We start from the raw sequence: 23464 nt of genomic DNA on the forward strand, positions 1-23464 counted from the left end.
TTCAAAATCCATTACAACATAAGCTCCATGCTGTGCTTGGCTGTTATGCACATCAACTGTTTAGTGCTCCAAATGCAACATCATATCATTCTATAGTAACTGCTGAGGCTTTAAAGTGAAATGTAAAAGTGTTAATCTGGTCTACCATCTCGGTGGTACTAATGACGGTTGGAAATTGCCTGTAAGGATCCAAAATCTGAATGCTAATTATCTGAAGAGATGTATATATGCTATTAAATCTGCTGTTTTCTCATTTAGGATACACGCAGACCAAGACTACAGAGGTTCAGCAGAGATCCTCCTCTGTGGCAACACAACAGACCACTGTTTCTTCTGTCCCCTCACATCCCTCAACCACCGGAGTAAGTACTGAGAGACCAATGGCAACTTTAATAAACTCTATGCATATACTTTACAATATCTTAGTCTAAATAGTAACAGCATATTCCATATAGTGAAGCTGGTCGTTTAATATTCTCCCCTCTGCCCTAAACAGAAAACTGTCCGTGCCATGTATGACTACGCTGGTGCTGATAATGATGAGGTGTCCTTCAAGGATGGTGACGTCATCGTGAACGTGCAGTCCATTGATGAGGGTTGGATGTATGGCACTGTGCAGCGTACTGGAAAAACCGGTATGCTGCCCGCCAACTATGTGGAAGCCATCTAAATACAACTACTGCCCTGTCAAACTCCTTGTGGATAGGGGAGTTTGATATCCACTAAGACAGAAACAAGCATTTTATGTGTACTCTTAGTCTACTGTTTGTCCACATTACTGTCATGAAATTTCGTTTGTGCCCATGTCACTAAGTCTATTGTGGTTGTGGCATGAGAAACTATACATACCTATTTAAGTCACAGACAATTGTATTTATCTTTTTCTTCTATTCTAACAGTTAAGTAACTGGAGCCCATTATTTTTGTATATTGCAATCACACCACATTCAAAGAAGGCCATTCTGAAAGTTTTAACAATGAAACTTTTGCATAAAGAGAGATGGGCTCATGGTTCACTTTATATGTGAAAAGGAAAACCAGAAGTTCAGTGTTTTATAAAAACCGAACAGAGGCACTAAAGTTGCCACATGAAAAAAAAACAAAAAAAAAACACTTGAGAATGTTGAGGACACGCCATCAGTTACTCTAAACAAAGTGAAATGTATTGATTTAAAACAAGCCTCCTCCCTCCCTTGCTGAAGGCTGGCCACTATGTGCATGTGTTTTGTTTCTTTGATTCTGTGGGTGTGGGATTAGAGGAAGATGTATACCTTGAATCAGTAGCCAATAAAGCACACCACGCTTCTGCAGTATATCTGTCTCCTGTCATGGATTTTATGACAAGATTATTATTATTAAATATTGGTCAACAACAAAGGGTTGACATTTTTTTCTAAAGTTTAAAATATATCATACAAATGTTTCATTTATTTCATTTACTCTCATGTTGTTCCAAACCCTCTAATTTTCATTCCGAATGCAGCTCATCAGCTCGTTCTATGAGGCCATGCAGAGTTGTAGACAGACACCGAACATCACAAGCAGCCGCCCTTTACAGTTCCTCCTGAACCAAAACGAGCTTATAAGCATAAATGCTGTGTGCACGACTTATCGCAACTGTAATTACGAGATGGCAACCCATGATGTTCTACCCAGAGCTGTTCACGTCCTCAGATTCGGATTTATGCGTTTCTCTGTCAACGCCGAAATGAAACTGCAGCAGTCAGGTAGTACGCTACAAGTAAAAGCTCTGTACGTTGTCGTTCATTATTATTGTAATGTTATGCTTTGAGACATGAGGTAATTTAATGCCGTCTCTGGGGCCTGTACCATGACCATCATTTGAACAGTTGAACAAACTCAGGGTTACAGGATTAGTTTTGAGTTGACAAAAAACCAAACCAATCCAACCAGGCTTTGTTGGTACCATGCTGGGGTGCGTTTCCCGAAAGCATCGTTGGCCAACTATGGTCGCAAGTTCATCGCAATGTCCATTGAACTCTATTGGTAACGACGGAACCATAGTTGGCCAACGATGCTTTCGGGAAACGCACCCCTGATCATCAACTTTCTCTGTCAACTCAGGCTTTGATCCTGAGTTTAGGTGTGACATCAGTAGCGAACAACCAATCACATGCTGAGAAAGAGTGAAACAGATTCATTTCACGTGAGAGAAGTAGCGCGATTCACTACAGAATATTACGAGATTGAAAAATATATAGAATTTAAACAAATTTACACCGCAAGAAGAAAATACCTGTCTATGAAAGAGGACAACTAAAATAAAAAGTTGCGAAGTTAGTTTATACATTTGATAAAGGTAGAGAAAATGTAACATTTTATAGCTTTATCTATTGATCCTAAAGTGTATTTATTACCTTTATATATTTATTCAATTAAACTGTGCGTAATAATAAATAAACTAAAATTGTACATATTTGATCGATTAACGTTACAATAATTAGATATCTAAATCATACAAAATTATTATTCTAAATAAGCATTACTAATAGCCAGACAGTTTTGTCTATAAAAATCATCTGCAGTGTAGTGTAGTTTAATTTGGAGTGGAAACAGGTGGAGTGACTATCGCATCAGACATGTCACTTTGCAACCTCTTATTTGAACATAACCTGCCCTGGACCAGGATAGCCATGGAGGACAAGTTACTATGGCAATGAACACTGCTAAAAGCCAAACCACTTTCATGGTGCCTAAAAGTTAAAACCCAGGGTTGGTGCAAACTAAACTGAAACGTATCGGGCTAGCCACTTAAACCGGCTTCATGGTATAGGCCCCAGGTCTCATTACACTTAGCAGACTCTGCTGTGTGTTTATATTTTGGAGGAGGCATGACTTTATAAAGGGAGGGTGGGATCTCATGCTTTCAAAGCTAGCTTGCTATTGCTAGCCTCTCCAAAACTGCCTACCCTACCTTTAATAAATGCTGTAAAAATAAATTGCTCATTGCTAATGTTAAGTAAAAATACAATTTATTTTATTTGCATGTTCATTTTCACTTTCACAGTGCATGCTAAAAAAAATACATATTGTGATTTCTAAAATGTATTCGTTTGTTTTAATCTTAATGTTAATTTCTAAATGCTGTAGAAGCAGTCCACTGTTAGTTCTTGTTAAATGAAATATGTCACCAAGCCAGTGTCTTTGGCAACAAAAAAAGCATCTAATTTGTAATTTTGTGGTTTGTATAAAAGACTGGAAAAAATGCACCAAATGTTAAAAGAAAACAATGAAATTATTAATACTATAGTTTTATTTTAAAAAAAAAGGTTCCTTGGCATCAGTACAATTTTACAGTCTTAAAAATCACTCCATAAAATACACAGACAGTTAAGAAGCAATGGAAATGGCCATTTAAGTCTATTCTTCGAGAGAGAGCATAATTAGAAATACATCTACTCTAAAATTCAAGCTAAAACTCAAGGGATGAGCAGTCCACTGTTAATATTCAAGTTAAAAGTGATTTCTTGTGTCAGGAAAATGTCTCAATGTCCTTATGGCAAGCTATCATCAAGATTACTCAGCAAGCGGGACTGCAGATGTGTCACAATGCTTCTCATCATTCCGCTCAGATGTTCGTGCATCATGCCCAACTGGTTGGGTGAACAGTGACCAAGTTCCTCTGAAGTTAAGCGTCCACCAAGGGCTACAACATCTGAGAGCAAATCATTAGATTTGTTCTCCTCAGCCATCAGTCCTGAATCTACTCCCGCTTCTGATGGTTTGTCATCTGCCAAAAGTTTGGAGAAAAAAAAAAAAAAAAAAAATTTGTAATGAGTCATCAATATGTATATGCGTCACCAATACACTTCATGGGCGGGGGGTTACCTTGAACCTCTCCTGGTGTTTGCTCCTCATCCTGGTTTTGAGGAAGCTCCATCTCTTCAGGCTCAGATGTCATTTTCTCCATTTCATCAAAACTCTTGAGGTCATCAGAACGCCCTTTTCTCTGTACAGCCAAATTTGAGGTGTAAGAATGATCTTCCATAATAAAGTGCAAGACACTATTTTAAATAAGCTACACATTACCTGCTGTTCATAATAGGTTTTAAGTGCTTTCCTCACATTGGACAGCTTAGGTGAACGAATAGGAAGTGACTTGATTTCACTAGGGGTAAGGGCACTCAGGTCTCCAACCGTTTTAATGTTCCGGGCTCTAACAAGTTGGCCAAAGCCACGAGGCCTGAACATACGGAGAAATAAACAGCAATTCGTTTCTAATTCTTAAATTAAATTCTTACTACAGATATCAAAGAAAAAAACTAATGTATTAGTTCACCAAATCCTCTAAAAATAAGGAATGAACTTGAACTAAACCCAAGTTCTACCGAAGAGAAAATCTGGCTTACCACATGTTGGAGGATATCTGCGGTAAAACAGCCTCTACAGGGGTAGAGCAGCCAACAAGTGCTGGATAAACACAATCTTTAGCAATAGGACGTGGCTCCTGGCTCATTTCCGAAATCTATGATAAAGAAACAGGAACATTTTAACAATTTCCATTGGAGGTACTGTTCAAACTAAATAACGTGAACCGTAGAAACTCTTTCACATTGTCTTAATTACTTTGAATTTGATAAATGATTAAAGTAGAATTTATGAATAAGTAGACTGTATGAGATTAATATAAACAGCATAAAATATTTTAGTACATTGCAAGAGAACACTTACTAGGCATTTTTTAGAGCTTTTGGATCCAGGGCTACGGAGGTTACGTGGACTTAGACTTGAATAGCCTTTTGTGGGTGTAGTGATATACTGTATGAAGACATTTAACATCAGGCCATGAAAGAAATGTTGAAACAATTCAAGCACAGTTTTACATCTAGATCTAATAATTTCAAAACTCTTATAACACACCTTCGACTGTCCACTCAAGACTTTTGACCTAGGTGAGCTTGTGCGAACAACCGGACTACGTCGATCAATATCATCAGCCAGTTCTTGATGGTAAATTGGAGTTGCAAAAGACACTCGACGAGACTGCACAACAATGTTACATAGATGATTTTCTCTTTGTATGAAACCACTATAAGCTTACATTACAGCTGTTTTAATGAACATTTAGATAACTGGACTCAAATTAACAATACTGTCCAATACCTTTTGAAGGGGGGATGGGGTATCTTCTTCACATGTTCTCTTCTGTCCCTTCTTCAGAATACTGGTAGATGGGGAAGCGGATGGTGACCAGACTCGAGATCGGTTTCTGCTCGGGCTCTGGCCAGGCTCTAGCTCACCACTGAGAGCGTCTAAAGGTTTAGGCTTGGGTGGAGAATCTAAGCAGGCTTCAGAGGTACTACTTTGAGGTGGTACAGATGACTCTTGTATATCAGCAGAAAGAGCCCGGTTGTCAATCTGAGTGTCTTCATCCTTCTCGATGAGACCAACATCCTTGTCAAGCAATTCTTTGCCATTTGACTCTTCTGGCAACACCACCTTCTCTCCACTCGGCTCTGGAACAGCAAGGCCTTCACTTTCTTTTATTGCATCCTCCTGATGGACATGGGAAGACTCTAGTTGCTCTTGGCATATAGGTGCATCTTCCACTGGGCGACCTTGACTTGGAGAAGTGTCTTGAGGTGTTGAACTCTGGAGAGGTTCTTGACTTACTGAAGGGTTGTCTAATTCTTTGTTGTGCTTTGGACTATCTGTGCACCCAGAACTCTCCAACTGATTTGACTCTACCTCCTGGACTTTTACAAACACATTGTTTGATTCATCCCTCAGTTTGGATAATTCAAGCTGTGATCCTTCCTCTGCTTCAGACAGCTGAGATACAATTACACCAAGCTTTGTAATGGGGCTTTCAGAAGACAAAACCTCACATGGGAGTTGAGCAGGCAAGGTTGAATACGGCTGAACATCAGCAACTGGTAAATCTACAATTGGAGAGCTCTTGCTTTCCTCCAATACGGATGTTGGGCTTGACTGCTCAAGTTTAGAGTTCAGGGTGTCAACAGCAAGTGGAACCTGCTCATGCTCAGGTTGAGAGTTCGGTGTGTCAACAGCAGGTGGAACCTGCTCATGCTCAGGTTGAGAGTTCGGTGTGTCAACAGCAGGTGGAACCTGCTCATGCTCAGGTTGAGAGTTCGGTGTGTCAACAGCAAGTGGAACCTGCTCATTTTTCAGATCCTTTGATTCTTGGACGTCACTGCCCTGTGAGAACACTCCCTGGTTGTTTAAAAAACAGTTGCAGCTTTTAGATCGCCTACGTCCACGGCCCCGTCCCCTGGTATGTGGGCATTTACGCAAACTGCCAATCTTTAAATCTTCTGATCCAGCCTGTGAAGATGAATTTGCTTCTTCACCCTCTCCCTTATCACTGATAATCTCTTTTTCTTCGGTATCAGTTTCAGTTTTTAATTCTGCATCAGTTTCAGTTTTCAATTTTGTGTCAACTTTGTCATCTTCTGCTCCTTTTTCAGAGCTGATCTGTTCATGTGGTACACTATAAGGGGAAGGAATCTCTTTTTTGTTTTTCTCAAGTTCATTGGTCTCACTAACTGAAATTCCCAAACTAGTTTCAGGATCCACATCATCCTGTGACATCTCCATTGAGACCTCTGACTGAATATTAGCATCCTTCTTATCTGGCAGCATCTCAGTAACTTTAGGTTCTGTGGCAACTGGTAGCACCTCAGTTGACAGGGGTTTCCGCATTCTCTTTTTAGGCCTTGGCCCATCTTCTTGGCTATCAGGGGTTTCAGACTCTGTATTGTCGGTAGCCAACAAACCTTTAGATCGTCGAGTTCTGTATCTACCAAGCCCTTGAGAGGAATCTTGGCTTGGACTTAACTCCTCAGCATTTACAGTTGATGTAAGAGCTCTACTAGAGTCGGTCTCTTCTTCTGCAGTTTTCCTCCTCATAGCTCTTCCCTTCATCGGCGTCATTGTTTGGGAATCTGTCTGACTCAAATCTTTTTTGGTCTGCAGTAATTGAGATTCAGATCTCCTTGTTCTTCGCGTTCGTACAGATTGCTGGCCATCAGCCTCAGAATCAGAAAGAGGTGTCTGTAAATGTTTCTTTTTCAAAGAGGATGTGGCATTTTGAGAATCATTTTGAGAGTTTTCATCTGCCTCCTTGTCTGTGGATTCGTCAAGTTGTGTTTTAGTCTTCTTCGTAGGTCTACCCAATGACAGACTTTTAGACTCATTGAGAGTTGGCAGTCTCTCTCTGCTTTGGCTATCCGATTGGGCTACAGGTGAACTTTCATGAGAAGTCTCAGCTTGACTTGTCCGTGGAAGTGCCTGTGAAGACTCAGCGGAGAAAATCTGTGAACCACTTTGGTTAAGCTCTCCTTTCATCCCTTTACTTTTCTGCTGGTCACCTTCAACTTTACTGTCCTCCAGAACCTTAATTCTTCTTCCAGTTAAAGTGCTACTTGGTGGCGTAAGTATTGACTTCTGTGTATTTGTCACTGAGTCTGCAACCTGACTGACTTGATCTTTGCTTTTCATCTCCCCTGGATCTTCCCCTGGGCGAACAGGTTTACTTCGCCGTCTGCTCGACCTTCTAGGTTCTTGACTAGATTGAGAATTACCAAGACTCTGTGAATCTTTTTCAGGAGAGTCTTGTTCCTCCATGCTGGCTTTGGACACAGGACTGCTCTTAACACCTGATGCTTCACTAGATACTTGGGCCTGGGTGTCAGGGACCACATCATCCTCTTCCTCATCAGTACCTTCACAAGGATGACCTCCAGTTGACTTAATCTCATCTTTTGCCTCTTCCCCAGCTTTCTCATTTTGAGCAGATAGGTCAGTGCTGCTTATCTTTTGAGATTTCTGAGAGTCCTCTTTTGTAGTCTGGGGTTGTGAGTCATTTGGAGTGCACTCTGATTCCTTTGAAGAATCCAGTCTACTTGATTTCCGGGTGAGTGGACCAGTAAATGCAACAGTTGCAGGACTTGATTTCCCTTCAACATATTTCTCTAATGTTATGAACGATTGACGTCTACTGTTGGGTTTAGGTGGTGTACCCGATATCATATCAGATGAACCCGAAACATTAGGGCTGGTCCCCTCTAGTCCACTTTTCTCATGCCCACTCGCATCAACTGTGATGCCATTGGATGGAGACTGATCCTTCTCTAAAGTTTGATCTTTATTTTGCACAGATTTCTCTGGTGTTTCTACGTCTGATCTGGTGCCTTCTTGGGTTACTTTAACATCTGTGGATGGTTCTTCATTTGTGGTAATCTCCTTGCGGGAGGAAACAACATTAAAACCAATTAATACACATAAGAGAAAGCATGCACGCATATCCCCCACATAATCAAATAGGCAGTGCCAGAGTCTGAAAATTGCCATTTTACCTTCAGCTGAACCTTAGCCTCTTCCTCAGGTTGATCCCTTTCATCTTTTGTCAATTTGTCCCTAAGAAGAAACATTATGTTTTAATACAGTGGGTAAAAAAATTGGAGTAAAAGCAAATCCATAATTCCAATACGTACATGGACTCCTCCTGACTCTGAGTACACTGTGAAAAGACTGTGGTGTCCTGGGAGGCATCCAGATTATTGTAGAGAGCAGGAATGTCAACCCTTATGCAAAATAAATAACCAATCAAAAAAACAAATGACAATTTCTTTTCAAAATGCTTAGAGAATCTTAATGAGATGATTCAGAATTTACTAAATGTATATGAGCGAGTACATCATGAATGCCTTTTTTCAAACCGTGTTTTTGTCTTATGAATCACTACGGTAAGCCTGTAATAAGCGTTTATACTCTGACTACTTTACGCCGGCACCGCTGCGGAGTAGCATAGTGCCTGAGTGACTCACCCACGTCATAAAAATAAACAGAAGTAGCTCAGGCTACAATGTTCTTCCGCAAGACCCATGCTGTTCTGTTTATTTAACTGCTAGAGCGCTGATTCATCCAGTAATGAAGTGAAGTCTTTATGAATCAATCATTCAAATCGAAATATGTTTCACCTGTCTGGATCTTACATGTGTGTTCAAGCATATTCTACCCCTTCTGAGAGGGTATTCTCCACTGCTGGAGATACAATAAGCTATAGAAGAGGTCCCAAATTATCCTAGAGAATGCAGAAATATTTATTTTCCTTCAGAAAAATGTATTTTTGCAAAAATTGCTAAATATGTTGAATTTGTTGACATTACCAGTCTGTTAAACTCATTTGACATGTATAAGAAATAAAAAGGATTGTGCATTTGCCCCTTACTACTATTTTTTTATTAGTTGTTTTAATAATTTGTATTGAATGGGAACCGGAAAATGTCTCACGATTCCCAACCCTAGTCATGAATTAGAAGTCTAAAACGAGAATTTTTAAAGAGAAATGTCAGAGGTATTATGTATTATGTATTTCGATATGAGAAGAGGAGCCCTATTTGTTTTAACCGCAAGAGGCGTCTAAACTTAAGCTACTCCTACATCGCGTCAGAAGTTACTCTTTTAGCGCAAGTTGATTTGCACAGGCCGTCTGCCGAAAGCTAGTTATTTTTGTTTATATAGTATAAACTAAAATTTAGTACATAGATTACTTTTATGAAAGATGGATGTACTTTTTTGGACTTCAAAATCAGGAGTGCCATTCATTGCCATTATAAAGCTTGGAAGAGCAAGGATATTTTTTTAACAAACATCCCTTTTAAAGGTGACAGACTACCAGACCTTCACAGACAAGGCTTAAGCCTAGTCCCAGACTAGAATGCATGTTTGAACTATCTTAACTGAAAGCAACTTGCACTGACATCCATCCATCCATAAATTACAGGAACGTCTTTCTGTCTGTTATTCGCATATCTCTCGAACCATTAGTCCGATGGATTTCAAACTTGTCAGGTGTCTTGCTACGGACACGAGTAAGTGCAGTGCCAAGTTTGACGTTGTTTGGATTAGAAATGCAAAAGATATCGTTAAATATATCGTTAAAAGAAGAACACATTGGCTTTTGCCGCTCTAGCTGCTGGCCACACCCCCCTCACACACTGCACACTGAGTGAGCACAGCCCAGGACCAGAGACAGAGAGGGTCGAAGAAAGCAGCGGAGCTTAAGTAGGTTTTCTTGGAGAGCAAACCTTAAAGGTATAGTGGAGGATTTTCTTTTTCCGGGTGGATCATCAAGACTATTGGTCCTCCTAGTTGTCAATCGTTCTGGTGATATGTTTACGTAAGGCCGTCGTACGTGCTCGTCCCTAGGTAGTTTTCGCTTTCTGCGTATGCGCACTTTCAGGTGTATATGTTTGGTGAGCTATGGTTTCAGCCATTCATTGAAGCTCGCCGTTCTCACCGGGTTTTTTCAAAATGTCTGAGGGTCGCAAGAGAAAAAGTGTCAATGAATTGTATGACAAGAAGAGAAAGGCCTCTGAAGAAAGAAACAAGACCAGAGTGTTTATGGGAGAATATTTCACACGCTGGCGTGCGCTAAAGGCACAGGTTGGGCTTCCCACTGATGCCTCAGTCGCGAAGTTTCTACTCGACAGGTAAAGTTTGGCATGCTATTTGGAGAAATCCATTTAAAATCACTGCTAGTAAAAGTTAATGTAAGCTATGATTAGCGATGCTAGCCCTGGCACAAGTCACGCACCGCGCAGACACGGTAAACATCTCAATTCGTCTAAAGTAGCCTTATGACCAAATGGTAAATGGTATCACACTGAAATGTTCTAAAACCTTGTGTGTTCATTTTTGATAATTCCAATGTGTTCACCATAGTATCTCACGTGCACACGTTTAATAGGTGTTCCCTCTCGGGAGCAGGTAGAGTGTTGCGCATGTGCATTTTTTTCAAAAAGTGGAGAGGGCGGTTCTTTTCTAAAATTCAGGAAAATCCTCCACTATACCTTTAAACCTTAAGTAGGTTTTCTCCATTTTCTCGGAGTTCACTGTGTAGCCTGCTCCCTGAATCGTCGCGGTTATTCATTTGTGGATGTTAACTAAATCTGTAAGTCAGCTACACTGTTTACTTCTGAATATTATATTTTATTTTATTCTGGTGTGCTTAACGTTATCGCTAGTAGCCTATGCTATTCACCACCTAAACATATCCTATTCAATGCGTTCAGTCTCTTTCACGGCCATCATTTGTAGTAGCCTATTCACAAACCGTTTGCTTAAGCATTGCATTTTCTCAGAGTTCACTGTGTAGCCTGCTCCGCTCCCTCAATCGTGTAGTTCAATTTTCCATATTTATTGTACATCATTATGTCAGTATCAGTATTTGCTTTCTACCATGCACAAATAAAAATGTCACTGAATTGTTGCTGTGTAATTGTAACGAGCACTCAAACACACCAAAACCAACAATTACTAAAAACACACAAAAACTGATTTTGCACAGGCACTGCACTAGTAACACCAGTAATGTTTTTTTTCTAGGACACGTTATAAAAGCTACTTAAATATCCTAATTGAACTAAGGCCTAATCCGTGCTTAATCTAAGCTTGTCTGTGAAACTGGGCCAATAAGTATAAAATTAGAACCATACTGCCTTGCACAATGACATGGCAGAGGTCTAAACTTGAGAACTTAAACTTACCGTTTAGTCCTTTTGACCTCTTTCTGGTGCTCAGTCAGCACTCTCTCCTTTGTCTCAGGTGGAATGAAAACAAAATCTATTGATGCCGCCTCCTCGATAGCTTCTCGTCGCAAAGGCTTGGGCGATCCAAAATCCAGCTTCACCTAGAGAGGGACCAGGTGATTTGTTGAGGGACGTGCTGTGGTAGCCAATTAAGCACCATTCAAATTTCTTTCCAACTTTTTGGTTTTTACTTACAGACACTGGCTTTGCTACAGGTATAGAGCCTTTTCCTTTAAGCTCTTCTGCCCTCGCCAGGAGAGAGTCCCTCTTTCCCACAGAGGTCATCTTCACCCCACTAATTTGTGTGTCCAGCTGAGAACTCTCACCCTTATTAGAGAACATAACTTTAGTATGCTCTTAGGAACAAAAGAAAAAAAACTAACAGAGGGGACAACGTTTAAACTGCTTTGCGTTCTTCAGGATTTACATTATTGTTAGGAACACTATACGAACCGTATACTGTCCACTGCAATCATCTGGTGCATCAACAGCTTCAAAACCAGGTAAAATCAATAGAGTTTTCTGCTTAGCCTGACTTAAAACAGACCTAAAAAAAAGAAAAGAAAAAAAGTGTCTTTGTCAGTCTCAAAAGGGAAAAATTGCATACTTGATTTAAAGATCTGAAAATCTGCCTACACAACATGTTACACAAATTCCCAGCAATGGCACGAAAACGTACTTCAGAGGCTCAGGGTAAGTCAAGGTTAGAGCATTTCCAAAGGTGGCATTCCAGAACTGAGTGACAACAGTGCGAATTTGCTTGCTCTTGTGTGGAAAAAGCACACAGAGCAAGGGCGACAACAGAGCAAGCATCTCATCGTTGTGCAGAGTCAATTGTGTCTGAAGGCAGCCAAGCAGGTCTGTGGCCAGTTTCTCCAACTAGGAGAGAACATAAAAATACATATCAGAGCTGCTGTGGTTTCGATTTCAAATTTACACCTGGGTAAATTCTTACCTTGTGTCCGAGCGCTGCACTGGGCTTTGACGGTTCATCAGAACTTTTGTAAATGAAAAAACAGTGTTACACAAGGAAAAAAAACAAAAAAAACATTCAATGTATGAAGGATGAGAAAACTCCACAAACCTGGAGAACTGTTCATAAAGGTGTGCGAGTGGTTTGGTGAGGGTGGACAGCACCTCTTGTATGAACGTGGGCAGTGTGATATTAGTCAAAAGAGTAGACAAGATGGAGACCATAGTCAAGCCAAGTTCATTTAAAGCTCCACAGGTGGGCTCCACAGACTCTTCTGAGGGGTCCACAGAAAGAAATGCATCTAGAGTCTGCATCAGGAGAGTGTGGAAGGTCGAGAGATTCCCCAGAGCTTTGCTTCTCTTGCGTACCCAACTCAAAGGTGTATGAGGAGCTAGGGATTAGCACATGAACATATGGTCACACAGTGCCATTAACACAACTTTACCTATTTGAAACTGAAGCAAAATCCTTACATTTCATCTTCTGTTGAAATTGTGGGGTGTAAGGAGAGAAGTCCATACTCTCAATGATGACCAGCAAGATGTTTGCTATTGCTTCTAGCATAGGCAGACTCTAAAACAAATAAATAAAAAAGGATGAGACCAATTATAATAGACCCAACACCCCAATTAGGCGCACAATTTAATAAAATTTTCCCAAAATAATGTCAGAAGTGCCGTACTTTCAGAGCATCGCTTTCAAGAGAGGCAGATATCTTGGCACACAGCTCTTCACAGCATATATTCTCCTCAGCTGTTGCTACCAAAGCGGCGCAGCGAGCAAATGCCTTGTAAAGCCTGGACCAAGTACTAATCATGGCTTTCTGAGTGGTCTATTCAAGAAATTAAGTGAAATAAGGACATAAATAAAATTAAATACTTGCACAATACTGGAGAAATCATTGTACAAAAGCTATGACGGGCTCTTACCTGGGGTAGGGCTGAACCAGGAAGCAGATGAAAGACTGGAAACATCAAGGCACTGTAAATGGCACTGAAGTTATGCTCCAGAGCATCTCCTTGATTCACTTCATTGGTCTATGTTGGAACAATGATTTATCAATAGTAGTGAAATACAAGGTTTTACTGGCACTTAAATGCACATTCATTCTATAGCACAGATGATTTAAATTTAGTACCTGAGTGATAGTGTCCGTCAGAGGGTTTACCACCACACTCCACATCCTCCAGAGCTGTTTCTTGTTCTTTACAACCTCCACACTCCCACTAACCGCTCCTAAAACAGCCTCTCCAAATGCCAAGGGCGATGTAGGTCCACAAAACCCACAGCTCACAAGGGTCTCCAGGCTTAAGAAAAACCTGCCAGATTACAAAGAAAACAAGTTAAGCAAGCAAATAATTTCAATGGAAATAAACTCTTAGGTTTAATGCAAAAAAAAAAAAAAAAAAGTATTCTCCGAAACATAACTTTTAGTCTTGATATTAGGTATTAAACTTCAAAATCAAAAGACTTATGGTTACCTCTCATCTTCAAGAAATGATGAAAGCTGGTTACTTTTGTAAAAAAGCAGTATTAGGAAAAGTGCAGGTGTACCCTGGAAAAGTACATGTGGACAAAATCTTATTCACACATTCATAATACAAAGACATGCATGAATTCAATGGATGAAAAACTGATAATTTTGTTTAATAATTTACCAAGGCTTTACCATAAGTGGTAAAACATAACTTACGTTCAACACATCCATGTTTGCCACTTGATAAGATGCAGAACCAAGCACCTTCTGAGGGATTCCTTTAATGGTGGCTTCCAACAAAAGCTGCAGCAAATAATGTTTGAGCAATGAAAATGTTTGAACAGCAGGACCGAACCAACAACCTACATAAATATTGAATACAATACAATTCAAAGTTTATGTTTTTGAAAAAAGTTTATGCTCACCAAGGGTGCATTTATGTAATGAACAACATAGTAACACTAATATTGTCAAATTGTCACAATTTAAAAATCTTAATTCAAGTAATAATCTTAATGTGAAAAAGTAATTTATTCCTGTGATGGCAAAGTGGACTTTTCTGCAGTCCTCAGTGTCATTTGATCCTTCAGATATCATTTTAATAGGGGTGTGACGAGATTTCCCGGTGAGTGACAAGCTGTCTCGCAATATTGCCATGATGGAGTGTTAGGGTGAAATAAGCATATTCCACCGCTACACTCACATTCGCCTCAACTGTCGTTTTGCTGTTTTTATAAAAAAAATTTAAGTCTGCTCATCTAGCACGAGTTGACATCGCAATCATTACAGCAGGAATCACAGTTCACTGATCGCGTGATGGCAGAGGATTCATAGCGCAGCAGAGCCTAAACGTCTGATAAATGTCCTATCTTGTAGAATGCGCGCTCAGCACTGCTGCTCCCTATACACGGAGTACGCGCAATCACGAATTTGAAAGTAAAACAAGCTGCATTAGATTATCACTTAACATTTCAAAATGCACTTGCATTCTATTTTTCCAGTCATGAATTTTGTCAGACAATTTCTGAATTTTTTTGCAAAAATCTCATCTCATTCTCCTGAAGCCAATCTCGTGTCTAGTCTCATCTCGTGAGATAAGTGTTTTTAATATGCTGATTTGCTGCTTAAGAAAAACATTTCTTATTATCAGTGTTGAAAACAGATGTGCTGCTTAATATCTGGGGGAAATCAGGATACTTTGATGAATAGAAGTTCAAAAGAACAGCATTTATTTAAAATAAGTCTTTTGTAACAAATGTCTTTACTTCAATTTTGAACAGTTTAATGCATCCTTGCTGAATATAAGTATTCATATTTCCTTAAAAAAAAAAAAGTTAAAACCTTTTAAATAGTAGTACATGTTCAGTGATCAGCATGCTAGACTGCAGCTGGGTTAAGCATCACTGTTTTAGCAAAGTAATTTAACAGGTCATTTTCACCATGAAGTGCCATCTTACCAGTGCACGTTCAGAAGGCAGAGCATCTGAGGACAAGATGGACTGAAGAGCCTGTAGGAGAAGCGTAAGGACCTCTGAACCCTGCCGTTCCTTCTTGTTACCTGTTGACGAGGGTGACAGGAAAACTTTTTAAATTAGCTAGTATTCACAACAAAAGAATGTGCAAATCATCTTTGACTTAAATGTTCACCAACCAGCTTCTATAGCTGTGCTGACAGAACCGATCAGGTTGCTCCAAATGAGATTAAGAAGTGCTTCTGTGGAAAATAAATACTCAAAGTGATGAACATGGACAGCATTAGCATACATTTCCTTTACTGACTGATCTAAATAACAACAAACAACCTTAAAAAGACAACTATAGATGAAAGTTAAAGGGTTAGTTCACCCAAAAATGAAAATGTCATTAATGACTCACCCTCATGTCGTTCCAAGCCCGTAAGATAAGCCTATATATATTCCAAGCCTAGATATTTTAGATTTAGGCCGAGAGCTTTCTGTCCCTCCATTGAAAATGTATGTACGGTATACTGTCCATGTCCAGAAAGGTAATAAAGACACGAAAGTAGTCCATGTGACATTAGTGGGTTAGTTAGAATTTTTCTTGCAGCATCTTACGTCAGCAGTGTCACTGCTGAGTCGTGAACGCGGATTGACAACAGACCCGGAAGAGAATACAATGCTGAATAAAGTCGTAGTTTTTGTTATTTTTGGACCAAAATGTATTTTCGATGCTTCAAAAAATTCTAACTAACCCACTGATGTCACATGGACTACTTTGATGTCTTTATTACCTTTCTGGACATGGACAGTATACCGTACATACATTTTCAATGGAGGGACAGAAAGCTCTCGAACTAAATCTAAAGTATCTTAAACTGTGTTCCGAAGATGAACGGAGGTCTTACGGGCTTGGAACGACATGAGGGTGAGTCATTAATGACATAATTTTCATTTTTGGGTGAACTAACCCTTTAAGTTGGCATCAGGACTCTAGGCTACATTATGCAAATTACATTGTTGAATACCTGGAGCATGTTTTCCCACAGTAATGAAGCCATCGCTGATGGCCGATATGAGGGTAGAAGCATGTCTGCTGAAGAAGGAAGGGCTGGTGAGGAACGGGTGTGTCAAGGGCTCTGAAAAACAAAAAACAAAACACATGATATGTTGACATCTGCTATATCTGAAGTTTCGTTCCATCACTGCAATTCATGAACTTTTCATCGTAACGTGAGGTTTGACATATTAGGCTGTAGTAGTACATGAACACATCTCTAGATTACTAATCAAATACACATTTATGTCACTCATGTTAACTTTGTACAGACCTTGAAGCCCAATGCATCACTGATAGAAAACAATTTTCAAAGCTCAGACAATACTGTGAGTATGATTACCCAAGCTGAGTTGAAGACTTTCTTTAGCAGCTGTGCCCGTGACCTCTGGACCCAGGAGCCAGTGCAGAATCATCTCTAGTCCCAGGAGCTGAATGGAGCGGTAGGACTGAGACGCCTGCATGCTGCTGTTCAGATTCATGCGAGGAGTAGCGCTCGTCGTGCTGCAGGAGGGAATGCCTGGAGAACAGGAAAATGAAGAATGATGACATGCAGCTAATATGACAACATTAGGGCTAGACACAAAAAAGAACCAAGGAGCTTAAGTAGCACTGTTTTTTTTACATATAAAACTAATCTAAGCTGCCATCTCATTCTAGCCCCTTTATATGATGTTATGATGAAGGAACAATTAGAGGAAATGAGCTGTACCTGTTTTAGGTGTATTAGGGGTGCCATTGCTTGGGTTAGGGGTTCGAGCAGGTGTAGTGGGGGACTGCAGTGGAGAATCAGGAGGAAGTGTGCTGTGCAGTAGAGGCACACCAACCTTTAAGGAGGAGGTGGAAAGAACGGATAGAGAAATTGTTGCTGTAATTAACCATTGGAACCATGGCCATCCATTAGTTACAACTGTCTGCAAAGACCAAAAATCATCTTTGAATTTTACCTGTTCAAAGTTAGCGGACAAGTTGGGCCCGAGCTTAACTACGAGATACCACCACACCTCCAGCTTGGTGAGCAGAAGAGCTTCAGTCCTGACGTGGATGGAACTGAGGGGCTGCATGAGGAGCTTCAGACGCTTACTGCTGCACAGGATATCTGCTCAAGAGAAACCGGTTACAACTTTAAAACATGAGGGGAGAAAATGTAGGATGCAAAATAATCATGAACTGTCACTGGCTGGTTACAAAGAGTTCTCACACATATTGACCAATACATGTCAATGGCATGACAGTTGTGATCACTAGACAAGGATTTTTAAACACTCACTAACAGCAGTTTTTAACCAATAAAATATTGAGCTATGCATAAAAAAATATGCATGACTTTATCATCATGACTTTCCACAAAACACAATTTCGTAATTCTCTGATATTCCCAGGTTTTCCATGACAATGGCTATTACACCAAAATTCTAAGAAACTTGCCTGGATTAAGGGCAAAATTGTCAATGAGGCTCTTCCAAGCTATGAAAGCAATCTTCTTAATATTAGGGGAAGAGTTGCGGAAACCCAGCTCCTCTAAATACAGCAAGGAATTAATGAAAGCACCGCCTTTGTGGAGCAACTGAAAAGAGACAGAAACACATCCTTATCCACACTGACAATATCAAGATTCGGAACTGAAAAATGGAGACTTGAAGAGCAGCATTTGGTGACTGAGAATCTTACCTTCCCCAGAAGTTTCACAAACAAGGGCCAGAGCTTCAGCATATTCGTCTCATTCTTAGAGGCAAACAGCTTCTGCATTTCAGGGATGAGCATCTGGAGGAAGCAGAGCAATAGAGAGTGCATATGTAAATATATGCACAACAAAAAAAAAAAGCTGCTGTGTACATCCGCATGACACTTACAGAAGACATCATTGGCTCTACAATGGCCGCCACCTCCTGCTGTTTCTCCAAAAGGAGAGGCATGCCCAGTTCCAGAGCTGCTGCCGCACGCAAGCGCACTTTATTGGCTGAGTGAACCACGAGAGGAACAACCAGCTTGGCCCAGCACACGGCTCCATCAGCCATCTGAGTGGGGGCCTGCTCCAGCAACCTGACGGTCATCACAAAATCTTATTTACAGAGCATCTCAAATATGAAGGACACTGCAAGATGGCAGTACCAAGAAAGAGAAAGTATGGGAAATTGAATCAAACCTTATGATGACATTGAGGGACTCATGGTCAATGAGGATTGACTGAACCTCTCGAGTCTGCATGGCCTCTAGACTCTTGAGAATCTCTGGGGCCTGAAATGTAGAAAACCTTTTTAGCCACAAAAAATGGAAAATCAGGGCGAAAGAACATTAAAACAGGTTTATTTCAAGCAAACCTTTTTGGATGCCACCTCCGGCGGAAAATTCTGTTTTGAAATCACCCATAATGCTCGTGTACACGTAAACTTCTCCTTGGACTTTACCACAACATTACAGAGCGTGGACAGAATATCTTCTGAAATATTTGCTGAAGGAAAGAATGAAAAAAAGGATTATGGATGCAACTTATTATGGGGGGAAAGTATATTATACTAGTAGAGAATTAAACTTTCTATACCTGGTATTACTGAAACGATGTGTGAGTGGAAGACACAGAATCCCAAAGCCTGCAGTGCAGCTTGACACAGCTCCTCATTCTCACTGGAGATATGAACCTGAAGAGAAGAAAAAAAGGTTTACAGGGTTGATGCGTAGTTAAGATTTCTGAAAGAATAACCTTTTCTTGTTTATTTTGGAGAAAGAAACATACTGCTAAATATTCAGTTACATACACAAAGTGCCAGTGAATGAGTCTTAATTCACAGAGATGACAACTTACCAAAAGGACTTTACTAAGACGTGCAAAATGCTTTACAACTACAGGCAGAAACTGACGCCCTTCCTCTCCATTGAGACGACTAGGAGAAAGAAAGAACGACAAAGACTTATGATCAATCTATTAATAACTTAATCATACATCAAGCAAACACAGTTGAGCATTATTTACACCATATTTGATGTGCTTATGTATGTGCGTTTACATTAGGGCTGGGTATCAATTCAGATGTCTCGATTCGATTCACAAGATCTCAATTAAATTCGATTCTTGATTCAATGAATTCAATGATTAAATTTTCACTAGCCCCACCACAAAAAAGCAACAAGTGAATAAATTTGTTTTTTTACCCATGTATCCTTGCTTTGTAATAAATAAGGTTATGACACCCAATATTTTAAATAAGTGAAATTTAACGATTCTCGATTCCATTTGTTACTACAGCTAAAACTACTAACTAATATAAATTTCAAAGATTTTTAAAGACAAATGAACATTCATTAAAAAAAAATAAAAAAGCAAATGATCAAACAATAGCCCAAATAAATTAATTTAGAACAAAGATACAAATGAAATAATCAGTGGTTTAAGTTTTTCAGGTAGGTCTAACAGTAGTTTTCAGGTATAGAAATTGAAGAAAGTAATTGTAAAATAACTGCATATAATCTTCACAGTACAAATTAAATAAAGGTTAATCCTTATTAAAGTTACAAAAAAGTTAAGTGAAGAGCAGAGAGTGATTTTCTCTGTCTTGTAGTTTGATTAAAGGACAAGTTCGGTATTTTACACTTAAAGCCCTGTTTTCAGATCGTTTCTGATGAAACAGACCGGTTAAGATTGAAATTTGGACACATGCTGCTGTCCCGAGAATTTTCGGTTTCTGTGGTAGCAGAAATACCGCGACTGCATAAGACTACAGAAAGAACACAAACAACCCCATTTCCGTTTCCGGCGGCGGAGTAATACCGTACCTCACAGCACATCCAGTACAAGTCAATGGAGTTGGACAAAAACTACGATAAAACCTGTTGGAAAGCGTCTTTTGCAGCGATTTTTGTGTGAGCAGATCAGTGAACACCCCTGACCACTCGGTGAGTTTCACGTCTTTGTAAACAAAAGTTTAATGCGTTTTAGGAAGGATTGTTCCAGTGCACCTATGCAGCATGTGTCCAAATTTCAATCTTAACCGTTCTATTTCATCAGAAACGATCTGAAAACAGGGCTTTAAGTGTAAAATACCGAACTTGTCCTTTAACATTAAAAACACAGACAGCAACAGGGATATTAGGTTGCTGTCACTTTAAGACTAATGCACGGATCGAATAATGATACACATGCGTTCTTTCTCTACTGCTTACTTAAGCCATAACTGACAATGTTTACTTGGATACTCGCAAAGGCGGGCGTTTTGAGATAAATGTGTGAATTTGTCCGTTTAGGCGCAAGGAGACGTGAAAGAATTCATTTTATTAGTTGCACGCTGTCTGAGACACGCGCGGGTGTGTGCACTCACAATACTTCTTTCACTTGAATGTTTAAATTGGCAAGGCTTGAAAACGCATGCAAATGGTAAACTTTCGTGACCATGCAGCACTGGCCCGATCGGGACACTGACAGTTCCTTCAACAAACGTCTTTCACGCTGAAAGGCGCACCTGTATGGGCCATGTGCAGAACTGAATGAATGACAGGGTCCCACTGTAACATCGCACAAGGCAAAAAAAGGGCATGACATCTAGTGGAGAATACTAGTAATAAGATTAACGTCAATCAGATACGTTCAATGTTTGCGGGAATAAATACGGAAAAATATCTATTCGTGGCTTTTGAGAATCAATATCGAATCAACCACATTTAAAAAAACGATTAATCGAAAAAAAAATTTGGCCAGCCCTAGTTTATGTGTGAATAAAAACCCAAATGAAATCTGTTCACATTATAAAGCATTTAAGACTCTTCAGAAGACTTGGATTAAATCGTTCTATTTACATGGACTTGGTTTACAACCTCTTTAAGAACTTTAAGTGAGACAACTTTGGTGGCATGAACTTTCAACGGAGGGACAGAAATCTCTCAGAATTCATTAAAAATATCTTCACTTGTTTTGAAGATGAACTAAAGTGTAATGGGTTTGGAATGAAAAGAGTTGTTATGTAAATGACAAAAAAAATATTTTGTTAAATGAACTAACACTACACATCAAACAGCTTCTGAATTGCAATTTCAAATTTAGTGTATACAGTAGTTGCAGACAAAACTAACACTACAATGCTAAAAGAGCTTATAAAATAAAGCAGAAATCCATACATTTGACTAAAGCCTACTCAACAGTGACCGACACCAAAACTGTTAAGCAAACACTTACTTTGCAATGGTGATGTAGGCATCCGTCTGCGCTGACAGCCCAGCAGCTTCATCTTCCAGACAGTCCAGAAGAGAAAGGAGGCTAGCACTAGATAGAGGCACTGCAGCCATCATCCTCACAACCTGAAAGACGTGAAAAGCACATTAAAGCAATGCATCCACACCACATCAGCAGAACCTGATTTTACAAAGTACAACATGTTCCTGGATCAACATTTTTGTAGGTCCTGGAACAATATGCCAATCAATCAATCAATCAGATTTGAGGGACGCATTTACATTTTGTCAAGTTCAGGCCTAACAACCAGGGTTAGGTGCCTCTTCATCAGTGTTTTCACCAGTGTTTTCATCATTTCCGTCTGATTTTAGGGATAACTTGTGGGTAGGGATATGTTTAGGATTACAGTTTCAGACAGGAATGTTGTTCCAATTGATTGACTCCGCAAAATCAAGAGGTGCTTGTAGCATTAATCAAGACAGAATGTAATGCAAAAAAGAAGAAAAAAGAAGTACCAAATCAGTTGAGTAACAGGAGAAGGGCTGAAGTTTTAAATTCTGAATATATTTAGAAACTACTGTGCCCCTTGGACCTTTAGGACCCTGGTGTGACTCTCACCTTTCACCTCACATGCTACAGCCCTGGCTGGGAGTTTTGCATCACGCATTCCTGCGATTAATAGTCGATTATGAAAAACTATGCATAATCAGCATGTATGAAAAGTTAATATTTTAACCATGTGATATTATATTGGTAGTGAAAGTGAGCTAGAATAAAGCAATGCATGCAGTACATCGTGTTCTCTTGTTATGATAAGATATCAGACGCACAAATTGCACTAATGAGTTCAATACCGGAGAACAAAATGGAAATTCAATCATCTACTATTCCTTAAAGACACATTTTGGGAGAATAAACCCTAAATACGACGTTTAGCTAGCCAGAGAGGCTAATAACAATACGCCGTCCATCTTTATTAAACCGCTCTGCGAAACAATGTCTATGCTTTAAAATATAAAGTTTTTAATGGTGGGTCGGCACTAATATGTCTAACTTATCTGTCTGATGTGCAAATATTAGTCCACATTATCGTTTGCATTTTAAAGCTATTGTGTTAACATGTGCGTTGAGCGTACAACTTGTGGCCACCTCGCTAACAAAAAAACAGAGATCAAAATCTGCCGTTAATTGAAAACTTTAAAACGCCATGTAAGTTTTTGCTGTAATCAATCTAATCCAACAGGAACTTCACCTACAAAGACTGCAGAGTTAGCGAGCTAGTTACCATCATCATGTTACCCACCCAACCCCCTGAACACACTCATGAACAGACACAGCTCAAGATGTCTCACCTCGCGCCTGAGGACACGCTAACAACCACTGAAGGCGATATCATCGACACACGATGTATATCAGAGAAATTGGAGGGGTTTATGCTACAGTGTTTGTAAACGACCAAGACTGCGCTGCGTCTGTCCACTCCTCACTCCCCGCGAAAATGCTGGCGCCAAACATGACGCGCAATTGACGCGTCACCTTCAACCCGACGTCAACTCCGCCCTCTAATAAATTATTTATTGAATGAACTTGAATGAACAATCAAATTAAGACACTATGGTCATTTGTTTAGTTTATTATTTGTAAAATTGCTCACCTAACATTGCAGTTTGCAAATGTACATTTAAAGGCATATGCCTTACCTCAATTCTCTGATCGATGGAAATGCTAAATAGGGTAAAATATATAGGCCAAGTGTAACCTGC

At 39.7% G+C, this 23464-nt stretch overlaps 2 protein-coding genes across 51 annotated transcripts in view; one reads left to right on the forward strand and one right to left on the reverse strand.

Annotated features, from left to right (window-relative positions):
* Window positions 1-1313, forward strand: part of neb (nebulin) — a 59897-nt gene extending 58584 nt beyond the window's left edge. For 49 of the 50 annotated variants that reach the window (XM_084420677.1, XM_084420666.1, XM_084420683.1 and 46 more), the window contains 2 exons: window positions 259-362; window positions 497-1313. In XM_084420677.1, coding sequence (XP_084276803.1) covers window positions 259-362; window positions 497-670 — 278 coding nt within the window. In that variant the 3' untranslated portion in view covers window positions 671-1313. The remainder of the gene's footprint in view (window positions 1-258; window positions 363-496) is intronic. The other variant, XM_084420689.1, reaches the window with a different exon arrangement.
* A 1663-nt stretch (window positions 1314-2976) lies between these two features.
* On the reverse strand, window positions 2977-23211 carry rif1 (replication timing regulatory factor 1). Its single transcript, XM_084420820.1, has 36 exons — window positions 23054-23211; window positions 21705-21826; window positions 19344-19422; window positions 19083-19179; window positions 18862-18992; window positions 18687-18778; window positions 18394-18583; window positions 18212-18304; window positions 17969-18107; window positions 17488-17639; window positions 17253-17367; window positions 16884-17060; window positions 16512-16622; window positions 15678-15740; window positions 15484-15584; window positions 14243-14329; window positions 14031-14104; window positions 13688-13868; window positions 13479-13586; window positions 13232-13381; window positions 13023-13122; window positions 12661-12940; window positions 12532-12574; window positions 12256-12455; window positions 12030-12123; window positions 11772-11903; window positions 11535-11677; window positions 8478-8567; window positions 8340-8400; window positions 5125-8226; window positions 4882-5004; window positions 4693-4779; window positions 4371-4486; window positions 4051-4204; window positions 3850-3970; window positions 2977-3751 (listed from the first exon to the last, which is right to left on the reverse strand). The coding sequence occupies exons 2-36, from the start codon at window positions 21815-21817 to the stop codon at window positions 3516-3518; spliced, it is 7335 nt and encodes a 2444-aa protein (XP_084276946.1). The 5' UTR covers window positions 21818-21826; window positions 23054-23211; the 3' UTR covers window positions 2977-3515.
* Between the last annotated feature and the right edge of the window lie 253 nt (window positions 23212-23464).

Source organism: Rutilus rutilus, assembly GCF_951802725.1.
Source record: "Rutilus rutilus genome assembly, chromosome: 10".
Lineage (NCBI taxonomy): Eukaryota > Metazoa > Chordata > Actinopteri > Cypriniformes > Leuciscidae > Rutilus > Rutilus rutilus.

Excerpts from the sequence above, each read along its gene's own strand:
- rif1 (XM_084420820.1), bottom strand. The coding sequence starts at position 21,817 with ATGATGGCTGCAGTGCCTCTATCTAGTGCTAGCCTCCTTTCTCTTCTG. Across the intron at positions 16,623-16,883 it reads AAGTCTTCAACTCAGCTTGG|AGCCCTTGACACACCCGTTC; the intron begins GTAATCATACTC and ends TTTGTTTTTCAG. Across the intron at positions 12,941-13,022 it reads ATTTCAACAGAAGATGAAAT|CTCCTCATACACCTTTGAGT; the intron begins GTAAGGATTTTG and ends GCTAATCCCTAG.